The 13476-nt window shown below is 40.3% G+C and overlaps 1 protein-coding gene across 1 annotated transcript in view; it reads left to right on the top strand.

Moving 5' to 3' along the window:
• PXDN (peroxidasin) overlaps positions 1–13476 on the top strand; it is a 167950-nt gene that overhangs the window by 76053 nt on the left and 78421 nt on the right. Inside the window, exon 3 of the mRNA XM_077291345.1 lies at positions 6804–6875. Within this exon, the coding sequence (XP_077147460.1) occupies positions 6804–6875 (72 nt within the window). The remainder of the gene's footprint in view (positions 1–6803; positions 6876–13476) is intronic.

The following is a 13476-nucleotide window of genomic DNA, read 5'->3' as shown; positions in this document are numbered from 1 at the left end:
CATACAGTGGGTACAGAAAGTATTCAGACCCCTCTAAATTTTTCACTTTGTTTCATTGCAGCCATTTGGTAAATTCAATAAAGTTCTTTTTTTTTTTCTCGTTAATGTACACTCTGCACCCCATCTTGACTGAAAAAAAAACAGAAATGTAGTAATTTTTGCAAATTTATTAAAAAAGAAAAACTAAAAATTTAAAGGGGCATGAATACTTTCTGTACCCACTGTAAGTCCTTCAAGGGGCATTCCAGCCATTTAACCCCATTACACTCCAAGGTGGATTGCATGTTAATGACCAGGACAATTTTTACAATTCTGTCACTTTGAGGTAATAACTCTGTAACATTTCAAGTGATCCCACTGATTTTGAGACTTACTTACTTTTTTTTTTTTTTTTTCTTCATGGCATATTGTACTTTGTGATAGTGGTAAAATTTCTTCGATATGACTTGCGTTTATTTGTGAAGAAAATCATGGACATTTGGTGAAAATTTAGCAATTTTAAAACTTTGAATTCTTATGCCCTTAAATCAGAGCGATAAGTCACACAAAATGGTTAATAATTTCCCACATGTTTACTTTACATCAGCACAACAATTTTTTTTTTTTTCCAACAAAATTTACAAAGCCATTTTTTTTTAGGGTCCACATTACATTGGAAGTGACTTTGAAGTGGTCTATGTGATATTAAATACCCAAAAGTGACAACATTCTAAAAACTGCACCCCTAAAGGTGCTCAAAACCACATTCAAGAGGTTTATTAATCCCTCAGGTGCTTCACAGAAATTTTTGGAATGTGGAAAAAAATGAACATTTAACTTTTTTCATAAAAAAATTATATAAACCCCCTGTTAGGAACATTTTATATAACTGAGCACTTAAATCGAGGTTGCCATCTAAATCTGAGTGACGTGATTCAGATGAAACCCCGAGAGATCCATGAACTATAATGAGGCAGCAGAGTTAGGGTATGTGCACACATAGATGAAACCTCTGCGGATTTTTCCGCACTGCAGATTACCGCGGATTTTGTGCGGATTCCGCCTGCAGTTTTACACCTGCGGATTCCTATTATGGAGCAGGTGTTAACCGCTGCGGAATCCGCACAAAAAATTGACATGCTGCGGAATAAACAACGCAGTCTTTCTACACATTTTTTCCGCAGCATGTGCACTGCGGATTTTGTTTTCCATAGGTTTACATTGTACTGTAAACGCATGGAAAGCTGCTGCGAATCCGCAGCGGCTAATCTCCGCAGCAAAATCCGCAGCGTGTGCACTTACCCTCACTCTGGACTCCTTCTGGCCTATATTCAGCGGTGTCCTTCTTTTCAGAACGACAGCACTTTTATAAAATCCTGATAAGACAGACACCGCCAGATCACAGGGCATATTGCGTACACAGTTCCTCCATTTGCCTCATTATAGGGAATCTTCCGACGTGGATTCCAGGGTAAGAGCTCAGCACAGAATGTAGGATAAATGTGCGCCGAGACTTAATGCGATCTTTTGGAGGCAGAATAAACAAGTCAACAGCAGGTGAAGAATTGTTTTTTTGGTTTTTTTTATGCTGTTCCTCATGTAGTAGAAGTGATATGTTGACTTTACTCTTCAGGTTTGGCTGCTGTCGCACACTAAAAAATGCTTTTTATTGCAAAAACTAGTTGCCATATTTTGAGATATATAATTTTTCCATGTTTCGGCCCACAGTCATGTGAGGGTTTGTTTTTTGAGGGACAAGTTAACTTTTTTTTGGTACCATTTTCAGACACATGACATTTTTTGATCTTTCTATTTCGATTTGTGGGAGGCAGAATGAACTAAAACCAGCAATTCAGGAATTGTTTTTATCTTGTCGTTCCGCATGTGGTAAAATTGCTCAGACACTTTTACTCTTCTGGTCAGTATTATTACAGTGTTTTGACATTTTATGTTTTTGTTTTTTTTTTTTACGTTTTTGGCGTTTTTACACAATATAAGCTATTTTAGAAGAAGAAAAATTTTTGCATCACTTTATTCTGAGAGCGATAACTTTATTTTTCCGCTGATGGAGCTGTATGATGGCTTATTTTGTGCGGGACAAGATGATGTTTATAGCAGTGCCATGTTTAAATATATTTGGCTTTTTTATCACGTTTTATTCCACTTTTTGTTCAGCGGTATGATGACAAAGCATTGTCCCTATGCTATGCAAACTGTCAGCACTGCACTGACAAGCAATCGGGACCCTGCATGACGTCGCGGGGTCTCCCATCCAAGGCCAGAGTGGCTGTCTTTCCTCTGCCTGCTTCCGAAATGTTGTGATCCAGTTTGGTTGTAGTATTTAGGGTGTTATAGTGCCGGAGCGGTGTGGGACTGCACCTGGCACTGGGTGCCGGGTGTCATCTGTCAGAATCAGCTGACACCCGGCGGCAATCGCTCGCACACAGTCTCTGTGCACGCAACATCACCGGGACGTATCCGTACGTGCCAGGTCAATAAGTACCAAGTCACATGGATGTATGAATACGTCTCGGGTGTGAAAGAGGTTAAAATCACAATTAAAGAGTAGCCATTGTTTTATTTTTTATTTAATAAATGAATAGTACACATGGAAATAAGCAGCTATGTAATATATCTATTCGGAGAAATCTGCTTCTTTCTCTACTGAATACAGATTTTACCTCAGAATGTTGATAACAACTGATCAATTCGGGCAAAGACTTTCCCATTACTCAGAAGGCAGTTGCTATGGATACAATTCTATTCTAAAGACAGCTCCTCCCCCTCTTATCTACATAGAATCTTATAAAAAATCCAAAAAAGTAAGGTATCCCTTACACAGATATTTTGAATCATGGCAAACCTTTATTAGACAAATATTTTCCATAAAACCGTTTAAAAAAAAAAATAAAAAAATAATAGAGGATGATGTCAATGCAAGAGACCAAAAAATAGAAAAACTGAGGGTGTACTAGAGGCTGTAGCACTTCAATAAAGCATGTTCTGTCGATAATTGCTAATGTAAAATGTAATTCCTATTTTAGAAGGCTGTACTGTAGAGAAAATAGTATTGAAGCATGTGATAAAGTTCTACTTGTGTACGTTATACCCAGATTTGTCTTTTCTATATAACCGGTTACAATGAATGGTGTTAGACTATTCCCATAAAGACAATTTTAATAACGACCAATTTTGGTAGAGAAAGAAGCAAATTTTGGCTTTAAGGTAAATTACATGTGTGTACTATTGATTTCTGAAATAAAAATTAAAACGACAGTTACTTTTTAAGCCGGCCACAACATCCACCGTACATGTACTGCGCTGAAAGAGGTGCATTTCCGCTAACCGCAATACATGCAAAGCGTGATGATCGCGCCAAGCGCCCCCGCAATCTATATTTGAGCAAACGCCCTGCAGCAACGCCCTCGTTCGGTGATGGCGCTAAACACGGGCATTTAACCGCTTCGGGGCCGTTGTCAACGGTGACAGCGACATCGATTGGCATCGCAGAGGGAGGGAGCTCCTTATCTACTCCGATTGGCACAACGCAATTGCGATTGTGCCGTGGTCTTTATGGTGAACCTGAACTGAAAGATGGCAACAGGGTGACCCAAGGACAGTGGTCTGTAAGCTCCTGCTCAGAGTAAGACACACCTCCTCCCTGTCTGCAATGCATTGATCCTAATACCATGAAGATCAGTGATCAGGGCAGGGAAAGTTGATGTCCCATTAAGTGTATTTTAAATACTAATTTTTCAAATATTTGTTAATATACTTTTATTATGAGATCGGCACCCGCTGTCCCAATTTTACTGCCAGTCTTACTACTCTTCTTCTAGTCAAGGCCGAAGCGGAGACTAAGGCCGGGTCACACGAGCATATAACAAGTGCTATCTGATGGTTTATCTCATAGCCGTGCAGTGCAGATCAGCAAATATTTTCTCGTGGCGATTCGGTTACAGACTGCAAAGAAGACTGATGTGCAATCCACCCAATAGTCATTTCTTCAATTCACTCTGCTTCCTGCAGATAATGTGAAGTGAAGAGATTAATTCATAATTATAAACGCAGTAAGCTACACAAAAATCTAAAAGCATAACCACTAAAGCACTAAGAAATGAACCAGGTAACATGTTGGTGTAAGTTCAATGCATAGGTGCACATTTACACTGTGGCCATTGATATACAGATCTGGGATAAAAACAAAATAAGCAAATGCCCTGCAGTAAGTAAATAGTAATAGTTCATGTAAATAACTTGGGGTTCTTAGTTTGTTATTTTGATCAGTAGAATGTAAATGCCATCTCACCACGACAAGGTGATCATAATCAGGATGGATCCTAACTCTCGTAGTTCACTTCTCTACTTGCCAGCAGGCCTCAAAATAGAGAGGGGCAGCGCAGGATTCAGACCTGACTGTTTAAAAACCTACCCGTAGAAAGCTATATAGACAACATGCCCACCCAAAAGTGGGAATCACAATGTATGTACAACGTACAAAAAACTAAAGCAAAACCAAAGAAATGAGCAGGAACACATGTTGGGACAAATTCAGTTTGTAGCTGCATGTTCACATTGTGACCGTTAACAGACCGAACTTTGAATAAAAGCAAAATAAGCGAATACCATTGGGTACTTGGTTGACCCTACACTATGTTCCAAATTATTATGCAACTGACATTTTTGTCGGATTTTCCTATATGATCGGTGCAAATGACAGTCAGTCTAATAAAAGTCATCACCCGATAGAGTATACATCAAATTTTATTGAAGAAACCTCCCAATGATAACAGTATAATCTCCAAAATGAATAAAAACTTAAAATGCACTGTTCCAAATTATTAGGCACAGTAGAATTTCTAAACATTTGATATGTTTTAAAGAACTGAAAATGCTCATTTGTGGAATTTGCACCATTAGGAGGTCACATTAACTGAACAAAAAAGCTATTTAACTCCAAAACATCTTAACAGGCCAAGTTATATGTTAACATAGGAACCCGTCTTTGATATCACCTTCACGATTCTTGCATCCATTGAACTTGTGAGTTTTTGGAGAGTTTCTGCTTGTATTTATTTGCATGGAGTCGGAATAGCCTCTGAGAGCTGCTGTTTTGATGTGAACTGCCTCCCACCCTCATAGATCTTTTGCTTGATGATACTCCAAAGGTTCTCTATAGGGTTGTGGTCAGGGGAAGATGGTGGCCACACCATGAGTTTATCTCCTTTTATGCCCATAGCAGCCAATGAGGTATTCTTTGCAGCATGAGACGGGGCATTGTCAGCATGAAGATGATTTTGCTCCTGAAGGCACGTTTCTGCTTTTTATACCATGGAGGAAAGTTGTCAGTCAGAAACTCTATATAGTATACTTTGCAGAGGTCATTTTCACACCTTCAGGAACCTTAAAGGGCCCTACCAGCTGTTTCTCCATGATTCCAGCCCAAAACATGACTCCTCCACCTCCTCGCTGTTGTTGCAGCCTTGTTGGGACATGGTGGCCATACACCAACCATCCACTACTCCATCCATTTGGACCATCTAGGGTTGCTCAACGCTTATCAGTAAACAAGACTGTTTGGAAATTAGTCTTCATGTATGTGTGGGCCCAATGCAACCATTTCTGCTTGTGAACACTGTTTAAGGGTGGCCGAATAGTAGGTTTATGCACCACAGCAAGCCTTTGAAGGAGCCTACACCTTGAGGTTCGAGGGACTCCAGAGGCACCAGCAGCTTCAAATATGTTTGCTGCTTTGCAATGGCTTTTTAGCAGCTGCTCTCTTAATCCGATGAACTTGCCTTCCTCATGCCTTTATCAGCATAAATAGAGAAGAAATTGGTGTGCACTAAGGTTGAAATAAAGTGAGGTGCAGGTGTAGAGGACTGGGATGTCCTAATACACTAGAATTAAATTTAATACACCGCACACTCTATGTGTATCATTTGTGAAAAATTTTGAAATTTATTGAAAGTGCTATAGACATATCATTCAACAATGCAGAATGCGACCAGAAGTCAAACTGACAACGTTTCGACTCCTCCCGAGTCTTTATCAAAATGGTCGCTGGAAAGAATAGAACAAGTGTAAGTGGCTGTACATCAATTATATACATGATTTACATCAGCATAAACACATTTGTGCTCAGATACAGCCACAAATCTCTTAACAGTACGATGATCACGCTTAAGTTTTCGGGAAATTTCTAATGTTTTCATCCCTTCACCAAGGCATTGCACTATTTGATGCTTTTCGGCAGCAGAGAGATCCTTTTTCTTTCCCATGTTACTTGAAAACTGTGGCCTGCCTAATAATGTGGAACATCATTTTTAAGTAGTTTTCCTTTAATTAGAATCACCTGGAAAACCAATTATCACATGTGTTTAAGATTGATTTCAGTGATACATTGAGCCCTGAGACACAATACCATCCACGAGTTTATTTGAAAAACAAAACAATTAAACTTTATGACACTTAAATCCAATTTGCATAATAATTTGGAACACAGTGTATTTTGATCAGTAGAGTGGAAAAGCCATCCCACTGCGACAAGGCGTGACCAGTCAGGATCAGCATGATCACAAAGCCTTGATAAAGGTTAGGTTTACACCTCCTGTTTATTATGAGGGTTTTTCCCCCCATACTTTGAGGGCACTTTGACGGCACCACTGCAAGGTAAGCAGCATTAAATCTTCTGCTTAGCTGTACACAAATGGTAGGATTATGTTTTAGATGTAAAAAAAAATGTAATCAGCTAGCCTCTAAGAAGAAGAATAATTTACAACAATTCATTATTTCACTTGTATCGTTTCTTTTTTCATTTTTAGACTTCTAAACAACAACCTGATAAAACGGATCCCAAGTGGAACGTTTCAAGATCTAGAGAACCTCAAATACCTGTAAGTGATTAGCTTTTTTTTGTGTGTGTAAATGTTAAGTATTAGAGGATAAAGGTTAAAGTACAGATCGATAGTTAAGGAAATTAATGCTTAAAGTGGGGAAAAAATGCTTTGAATATTTTATTTTTTTATGCATGTCTTGTTGGGAGTGTTTTTGTGGCTGCTTCCAGGTATTAATTGGAGACACATAATTTTCTAAGCAGTGGGAGAAAATGTGGTGGAAGATGCGGGCTTAAATAGAGCAATGTGCATACGTGGCGGGCTTGATTGCGAAACTATTTAGATTTTAGTAGTGACGTCCACCACTCTACTTGTTCCTTACCTGGATGTGGCTGTTTGGGCATCCGGGGTCTGAGGGCTGTGGTCTACTGAAAGAGGGGGGATCCGTAACTGTCTCTTTTTGACATTTCATATTGATATGTAATTTATACAGTGAGTGAAATAAGTATTGAACACCTCACCAATTTTCTAAGTAACTATGTTTCTAAAGGTGCTATTGACTTGAAATTCTCACCAGATGTCTAACAACCCATCCAATCCACACAGACAGAAATCAAACCATAGATGTTCATAAATTATGTGTAATAATGAGAAATGACACAGGGAAAAGTATTGAACACATGAAGAAAGAGGTGCAAAAAGGCATGGAAAGTCATGATATCAGCTGAAATCTATCAATAATTAAAAAGCAATCCCGTCACTTAATGAAAAATATCAGCTGGTTCAGCTGATGGCCTATAAAAGTGTGATTACCAAGGTGCCACACAAGAAACATCTCATAATGGGCCAAACCAGTGATCTGCCTCAAGACCTTCACAACCTTATTATTGCAAAACATACTGATGGTATTGGTTGCAGAAAATTTTTAATACTACTGAATTTACACCTATGGTTTGATTTCTTTACCTATGTGGATTTAATGGGTTGTTACTAGTGATGAGCGAGTGTACTCGTTGCTCAGGTTTTCCCGAGCACGCTCGGGTGATCTCATGCCGATATTTGTGATGTAAAATTGATGATAACATGTGGCCACTTAACAGTCGTCTGAATTATCTCTAGAATTGGACTTTTTGTCTAATGAATCAATAAGTAATATATTTTTATTTTTTCTTTGGTAAAACGGATGTTTGCGGTTTTCGTGGAGTTAGTACAATCTATCAAACTTTAACTAAAAAAATCTAGTGCCTTTGAATTGGCTTTTTATTCTCTTTTTGTAATTGACTTTTTGTAGAGTTGTATTGTCTTAAAATGAGTGACTATATCAAGTTCAAAGTATCATCTGTCCAATCGGAGCTGTAACTGTGAAACATGTATGTGCAGTTCCTGTGTTCTCAACTTGTTTGCAATTGGAAAGGGTTTACCACAGACCGTCGTGAGAGTTCTGGTCGTCTTGTGTTGCTCAAGTTGTTCTACAAATCTCTCTGGAAAGCCAGCATATAGATATTTGTTTAAAATTCATAGGGAACTGAAATTCCCTTGCTCTAAGGCTGTTTCAGACGTCCGTACAACTTGGTCCCTAGATTGGACCTTAATGAATGGACTTGACCGCAGATCTCCTGACCTAATTGTGATGGCCGCCTAGAAATACATGAAACTGTCACGCTCAGGCCTGGAGACCTGTGGCCAGTTAATCTCCAATTTCAAAGGCATCTCTTAAACAACCTGATGTTTTATTCATAAGCCACTACCCGTGGGCCCATAACTATTTGAGTCAACCTGTGGGGTCAAGAACCTTCCAGGCTTTTCCCAACCAGCACCCATCCACCATCAACCACATCACCCAACTCTGAGGACCTCCCACTCCCATAACCAGTACAGATAAATTCCCCAAATTGGCCAAAAAAACAACTCCACCTCAGTAAAAGAACTCCAACCTAGCTGATATCCAAGTCCCAAATTACTAATACTAAAACTGTTTTTTTTTACATTTGTTTAAGGAACGGTGGGTGGGAGATTCTCTTGCCAGGCTACACCTAAAATGTCTGCTCATTAATAAGATTCCGCTTTCTCCCCCTTTAATGGGAATCTGTCACCCATTTTTTGCGATATGATGTAAAAATATCATTAAGTTTAGTGCCACATAAGCATTATAGCATTACTTTTGATACCCTGACTCCCCACCTTTGATGACTAAATACCATTTTTATCTCTCCTGCGATGTATGTAAATCTCCTTGGTCCGGTCCGATGGGCGAGGCTTATTCTCCTTCTCTCCCCGCCCCCCCCCCCCCCCCTCGGCTTGCTGTGAGTAATGTGATCTGTGAAAATCACATATCCCGTAGAGTTGCCGCGCATGCGCATTAAAATGGCCTCTCGCGTGTGCGCATAAAATCAGTATTGTGCATGTGCCTGCATATTTCATTAAGTTCTATGCCCCGGAAGTCCAGGAACACACAATTTGCATCGCAAGACTTCCGTGGCTTAGAACGTAACGAAAAAATGCCGGCGCATGCGCAATATTGATTTTATGCTTTGACCACAGTTGGGTATGACCAGAAAGAAATTCGTAGAGCAAGACAGGAGGGGGGAGAGAAGGTGAATAAGCCCCGCCCATCGTACCGGACCGAGGAGATTTACATACACCGCAGGAGAGATAAAAACTGTATTTAGTCATCAAAGGTGGGGAGTCAGGGGCTATCAGAAGTACTGCTGTAATGCTTATGGGGCACTAAATTTAATGATATTTTTACATCATATCACAAAAAATGGGTGACCGATTCCCTGCAAGGTGAATGAATAAGAGGAATCTAAATCAAGAGTTTCTGCAAAGAAGGGAAAATAAAGACAGGTCTTGGATTAATCTCTCTGCATTGCAAGTTCATGGGTCCATGAAAGAACACAGACCGCATACTGCTGATCGCCTAGTAATGTTTTTCACAAAGCGTTTTAATTGGAAAAACTTCAGAAGGCCTCCCCTTTTTTATTGCATAGAAGTAAACCTGATAAAACCCTGGCGGTAAATTATAGAAAGAGGTATGCACCTGAAAGATGAGAAAAAGAGGTTAGATTATACTCACCCAGGGGCGGTCCCGCTGCGGTCCGGTCCGATGGGCGTCGCGGTCCGGTCCTGGGCCTCCCATCTTCTTACGATGACGTCCTCTTGTATTCACACCGTGGCGCAGGCGAACTTTGTCTGCCCTGTTGAGAGCAGAGCAAAGTCAGAGAGGCCCAGCACCTGCGCACTGCAGTACTTTGCTCTGCCCTCAACAGGAAGACAAGAAGAGGACGTCATCATATGAAAATAGGAGGCGCCGGACCGCGACACCCATCGGATCGGACCGCCCCTGGGTGAGTATAATCTAACCTCTTTTCTCATCTTTCAGGATACATCGGGGGCTTATCTACATCATTCCAGAATGCTGTAGATAAGCCCCTGATGCTGGTGGGCTTAGCTCATCATCGATTTTGGGGGTGACAGGTTCCCTTTAATGAATCGGGAGCGCCTGACTCCAGCATGACCCCTCATCTAGGCCAGATTGAACATCGGTGGTCTTCATAAATGGGGGGCCTTGGTGTATATAGCAAGATTGGAGTAGGACATGAAGAATTATAGGAAATAAAAATGCTTGATGGGTTTTCGTAAACCTGCTGATCAGCATTTAATCCATAGTTTCCGCTCTTCCATATTAAATATGCCCCTGACGTACAGTGTGTTATATCTTTTGGAACATTATCTTCCTAATCACGTCCTGTTGAAGCTGCTTTCCCTGTTGTATGGAGGAGATCCAAAGTTTTGATCGGTCACAAACCACCTGATATGGAGTGAGTGGATCATGCTGTAGAAGCCAAGGATAACTGGTGGGATGTGCTGTGTCTGTTCCCACTGCCCTAAAGCGAAATAAAACTATTAAGTACTACTGCTATAATACATGGAACGTAACGTCTCCTTTCTGAAGAACCTCTAGTAGGCCGTGTGTGGGATCGGTGTACAACTTTCAGACAGAAGTTTCCGATTCATTTTTGGTTTTTATACTTCTTGACGTTAAGAAAATGTCAGGGGCAGAAATACTTTTCTTATCTAAACAACAACTTATTCTTCTAGAGGAGTTGTCCAAATCACTTTATTTTAAGTGTTTCATGTAACATACCATAGTAGTTGTATTCTCAAGGAGCCACATTTACAAAAAACTTCAATATATAATTTTTTTTTTTTAATCAAATTAAGGACCCATCTTGTTGGGAACTTGGCCCTAATAAAAATTGTGCCATTGTCCAAATCCTTGTTTGTAAAAATAATTGTTCACTCTAATATGGTGATGAGGCTCTCTGTGTAATGGCTGAGCAGCTCGGTGTATGTTCCCACCTACTTTGTTTCTGGTCTCTCCCCTCCTATGGCTCTTGTAACGCCAGAGCTGCCAATCAAAGAGAGGGCGGACTGAGAAGGAGTAGATGGCAAGGCGCACTGAGCTGCTCGGTCATGCCAAGGCTTTCAAGGTTTCAAATAAAAAATGTATTTCTAGCAGCAAATCAATGGATTTTGAAAAGTATTTTCACAGTTATAGTATGGTTTTTATGTGGATTTTGTTTAACAAGTTTTTGTGGGTTTGTATTTTTGTTTAATGTGGCATTTTCAACTTTTTTTATTTTTCAAGCTCCAATTCTTCAAGAATTGACAAAATGTTCCAAATTTGAAGCACCTTTCCACAGTTTATCTTTTTTTTTTTTTTTATACTGTTGAGCTTTTAAACAAGTCCCCTGCCCTCGGTCATATACTCACCCTTCGGCAACTTCACAGTTTTTCGCCATTGTTCCTGTCCTGGGGCTCCATCTTGTGGGCGCAGCTTCTGACTGACCGGAACTCATAAGCTATGTCACACGCTCTCAATGGAAGTCTATGAGAGTCAGAACGAGACCAGAATGACACTCTCCTAGACTTACATCGATTAATGACCTCCAGCTCAATCCATGAAACACTGGAGCAGCCGGCAGGTCACAAACTGCAGCAGGCGGAGCGGCGCCGAAAACAGATGAAAACAATGGAAGGAGAGTATTTAGCAGTGGACCTGAAAAAACCCATTAAAGCACCACTCCCAGGTTCTGTTTCATTATTATTTCACTGCTGGAGTGGTGCTGAAAATCTATCAAAATGAATAGGAAGCTTATTTAAATCCATTTTTTCAATTTGGATTTCAAAGCAAAACCTGATCCATAATCTGGGTCAGCTGCTTCCCCTACTTGATGCTGTTCTTTGAAGAGTCTTTTGGTGCTGACCTCCTGTCTTTGAAGGGAATTTGTCACTGCGTCTTTGATACCTTGTCGGACAGCATGAAATATATAAGCAGGCGCTGATTCCGCAGGCGCTGATTCCGCAGGCGCTGATTCCGCAGACGCTGATTCTGCATACTTTTTGTTAAAATCCCAGTACTCTGCTGCAGATCATGTAGAGCTCAGAATGGTGAGCTCTGTATAACCCGCCCACAGCTCTGATTGGCAGCTTTCTGTGTACACTGTATATGAACAGAGCTGCTAATCAGTGGTGGTGCTGGGTTACACAGATCATGTTGTGTCCCATGAATGGGAACAACTTGTTGTGTATTTTCTGTATTATGCATTGCATTCTGTTGTTGCTATGGAGAAGCTCTGCCCTCTAAGTTTTGTCCCTTTATCTCTCCTGTAGTTGATTGTTAGCCCTTGCCCCTCCGTTCTTCTTTATTATCAATTTGCTGTAGCCATCTTTGGATGCACATGTATATTTGTCTGTTTGGGAACACTATTTCCACCTGCTGCATTGTACTTAATACAAGATTTCAGAGAATATCAACTCTTTTTTTTTTTTCTCCCGGACTCTTTTTACAAGTCAGCACGGCTTAGTTGGCACTGTCTGAGGATGCCTGGCATATGAGTACAAAAATCATGCAGTTATCTAAGGGATTGATGGTTAGAGACTCATACTGCCTTGAAGAGTCAAAATAGATCAGGAAGATTAGGAGACACAAGACAACTAGTCCTGTAGTGATTATCTCCTCCTAATAAAACACTGATTTTATTGAAAGAACAGCACAAAGCCTAGTAAGTAACATCACTGGAAACAAAAGTATCTGCCCCTACATCATGCTGTTCTTAGATTGCATAGCAATAACCTCCTGACAGATTCCCGTTAAGCTTCCATAGCACAACTCTAAAGGCTCTCACACTGGCGTATAATACAGAGTGTTATTCAAAGAGGCAGAGCAGACCCGTCTATTCGACATGAGAAAAAAATTGCAGCGTATCTCACACGGCATGCACCCATTCACGTCAAAGGGTGCGTGCAAAACATTGGACTGCACTCTATCATCCAAGTGCAGTCCTATATACGCCAAGACAGACAAACGAGAAGATTAAGAGATGCTGAGACTTATCCACTTTTCGATTCTCTGGCATACAGATGTCAGAAGTCAAGGAATAGGTCTAATTCGTGACTTTTCTGTGATAAACCTGCTCTGGCTTTACAATCCGCAACGTGTTCATAATTCTGCACCTTGATTCTGGACAACCACTTTAAGTGCACGTTGCTGCTTTATAGAATAGTTTGTCATTTGTTGAAACTGGAAAGCTTATTGCCTCCATATGACAAGTACCGGACTGGAAAGATATCTTTCTCTGCCATCTAAAAAGTCAAG

Source organism: Ranitomeya variabilis, chromosome 2, assembly GCF_051348905.1.
Source record: "Ranitomeya variabilis isolate aRanVar5 chromosome 2, aRanVar5.hap1, whole genome shotgun sequence".
Taxonomy (NCBI): domain Eukaryota; kingdom Metazoa; phylum Chordata; class Amphibia; order Anura; family Dendrobatidae; genus Ranitomeya; species Ranitomeya variabilis.
Note: the sequence above shows the minus strand (reverse complement) of the source record. Positions and strands in the feature narration are given on the sequence as shown.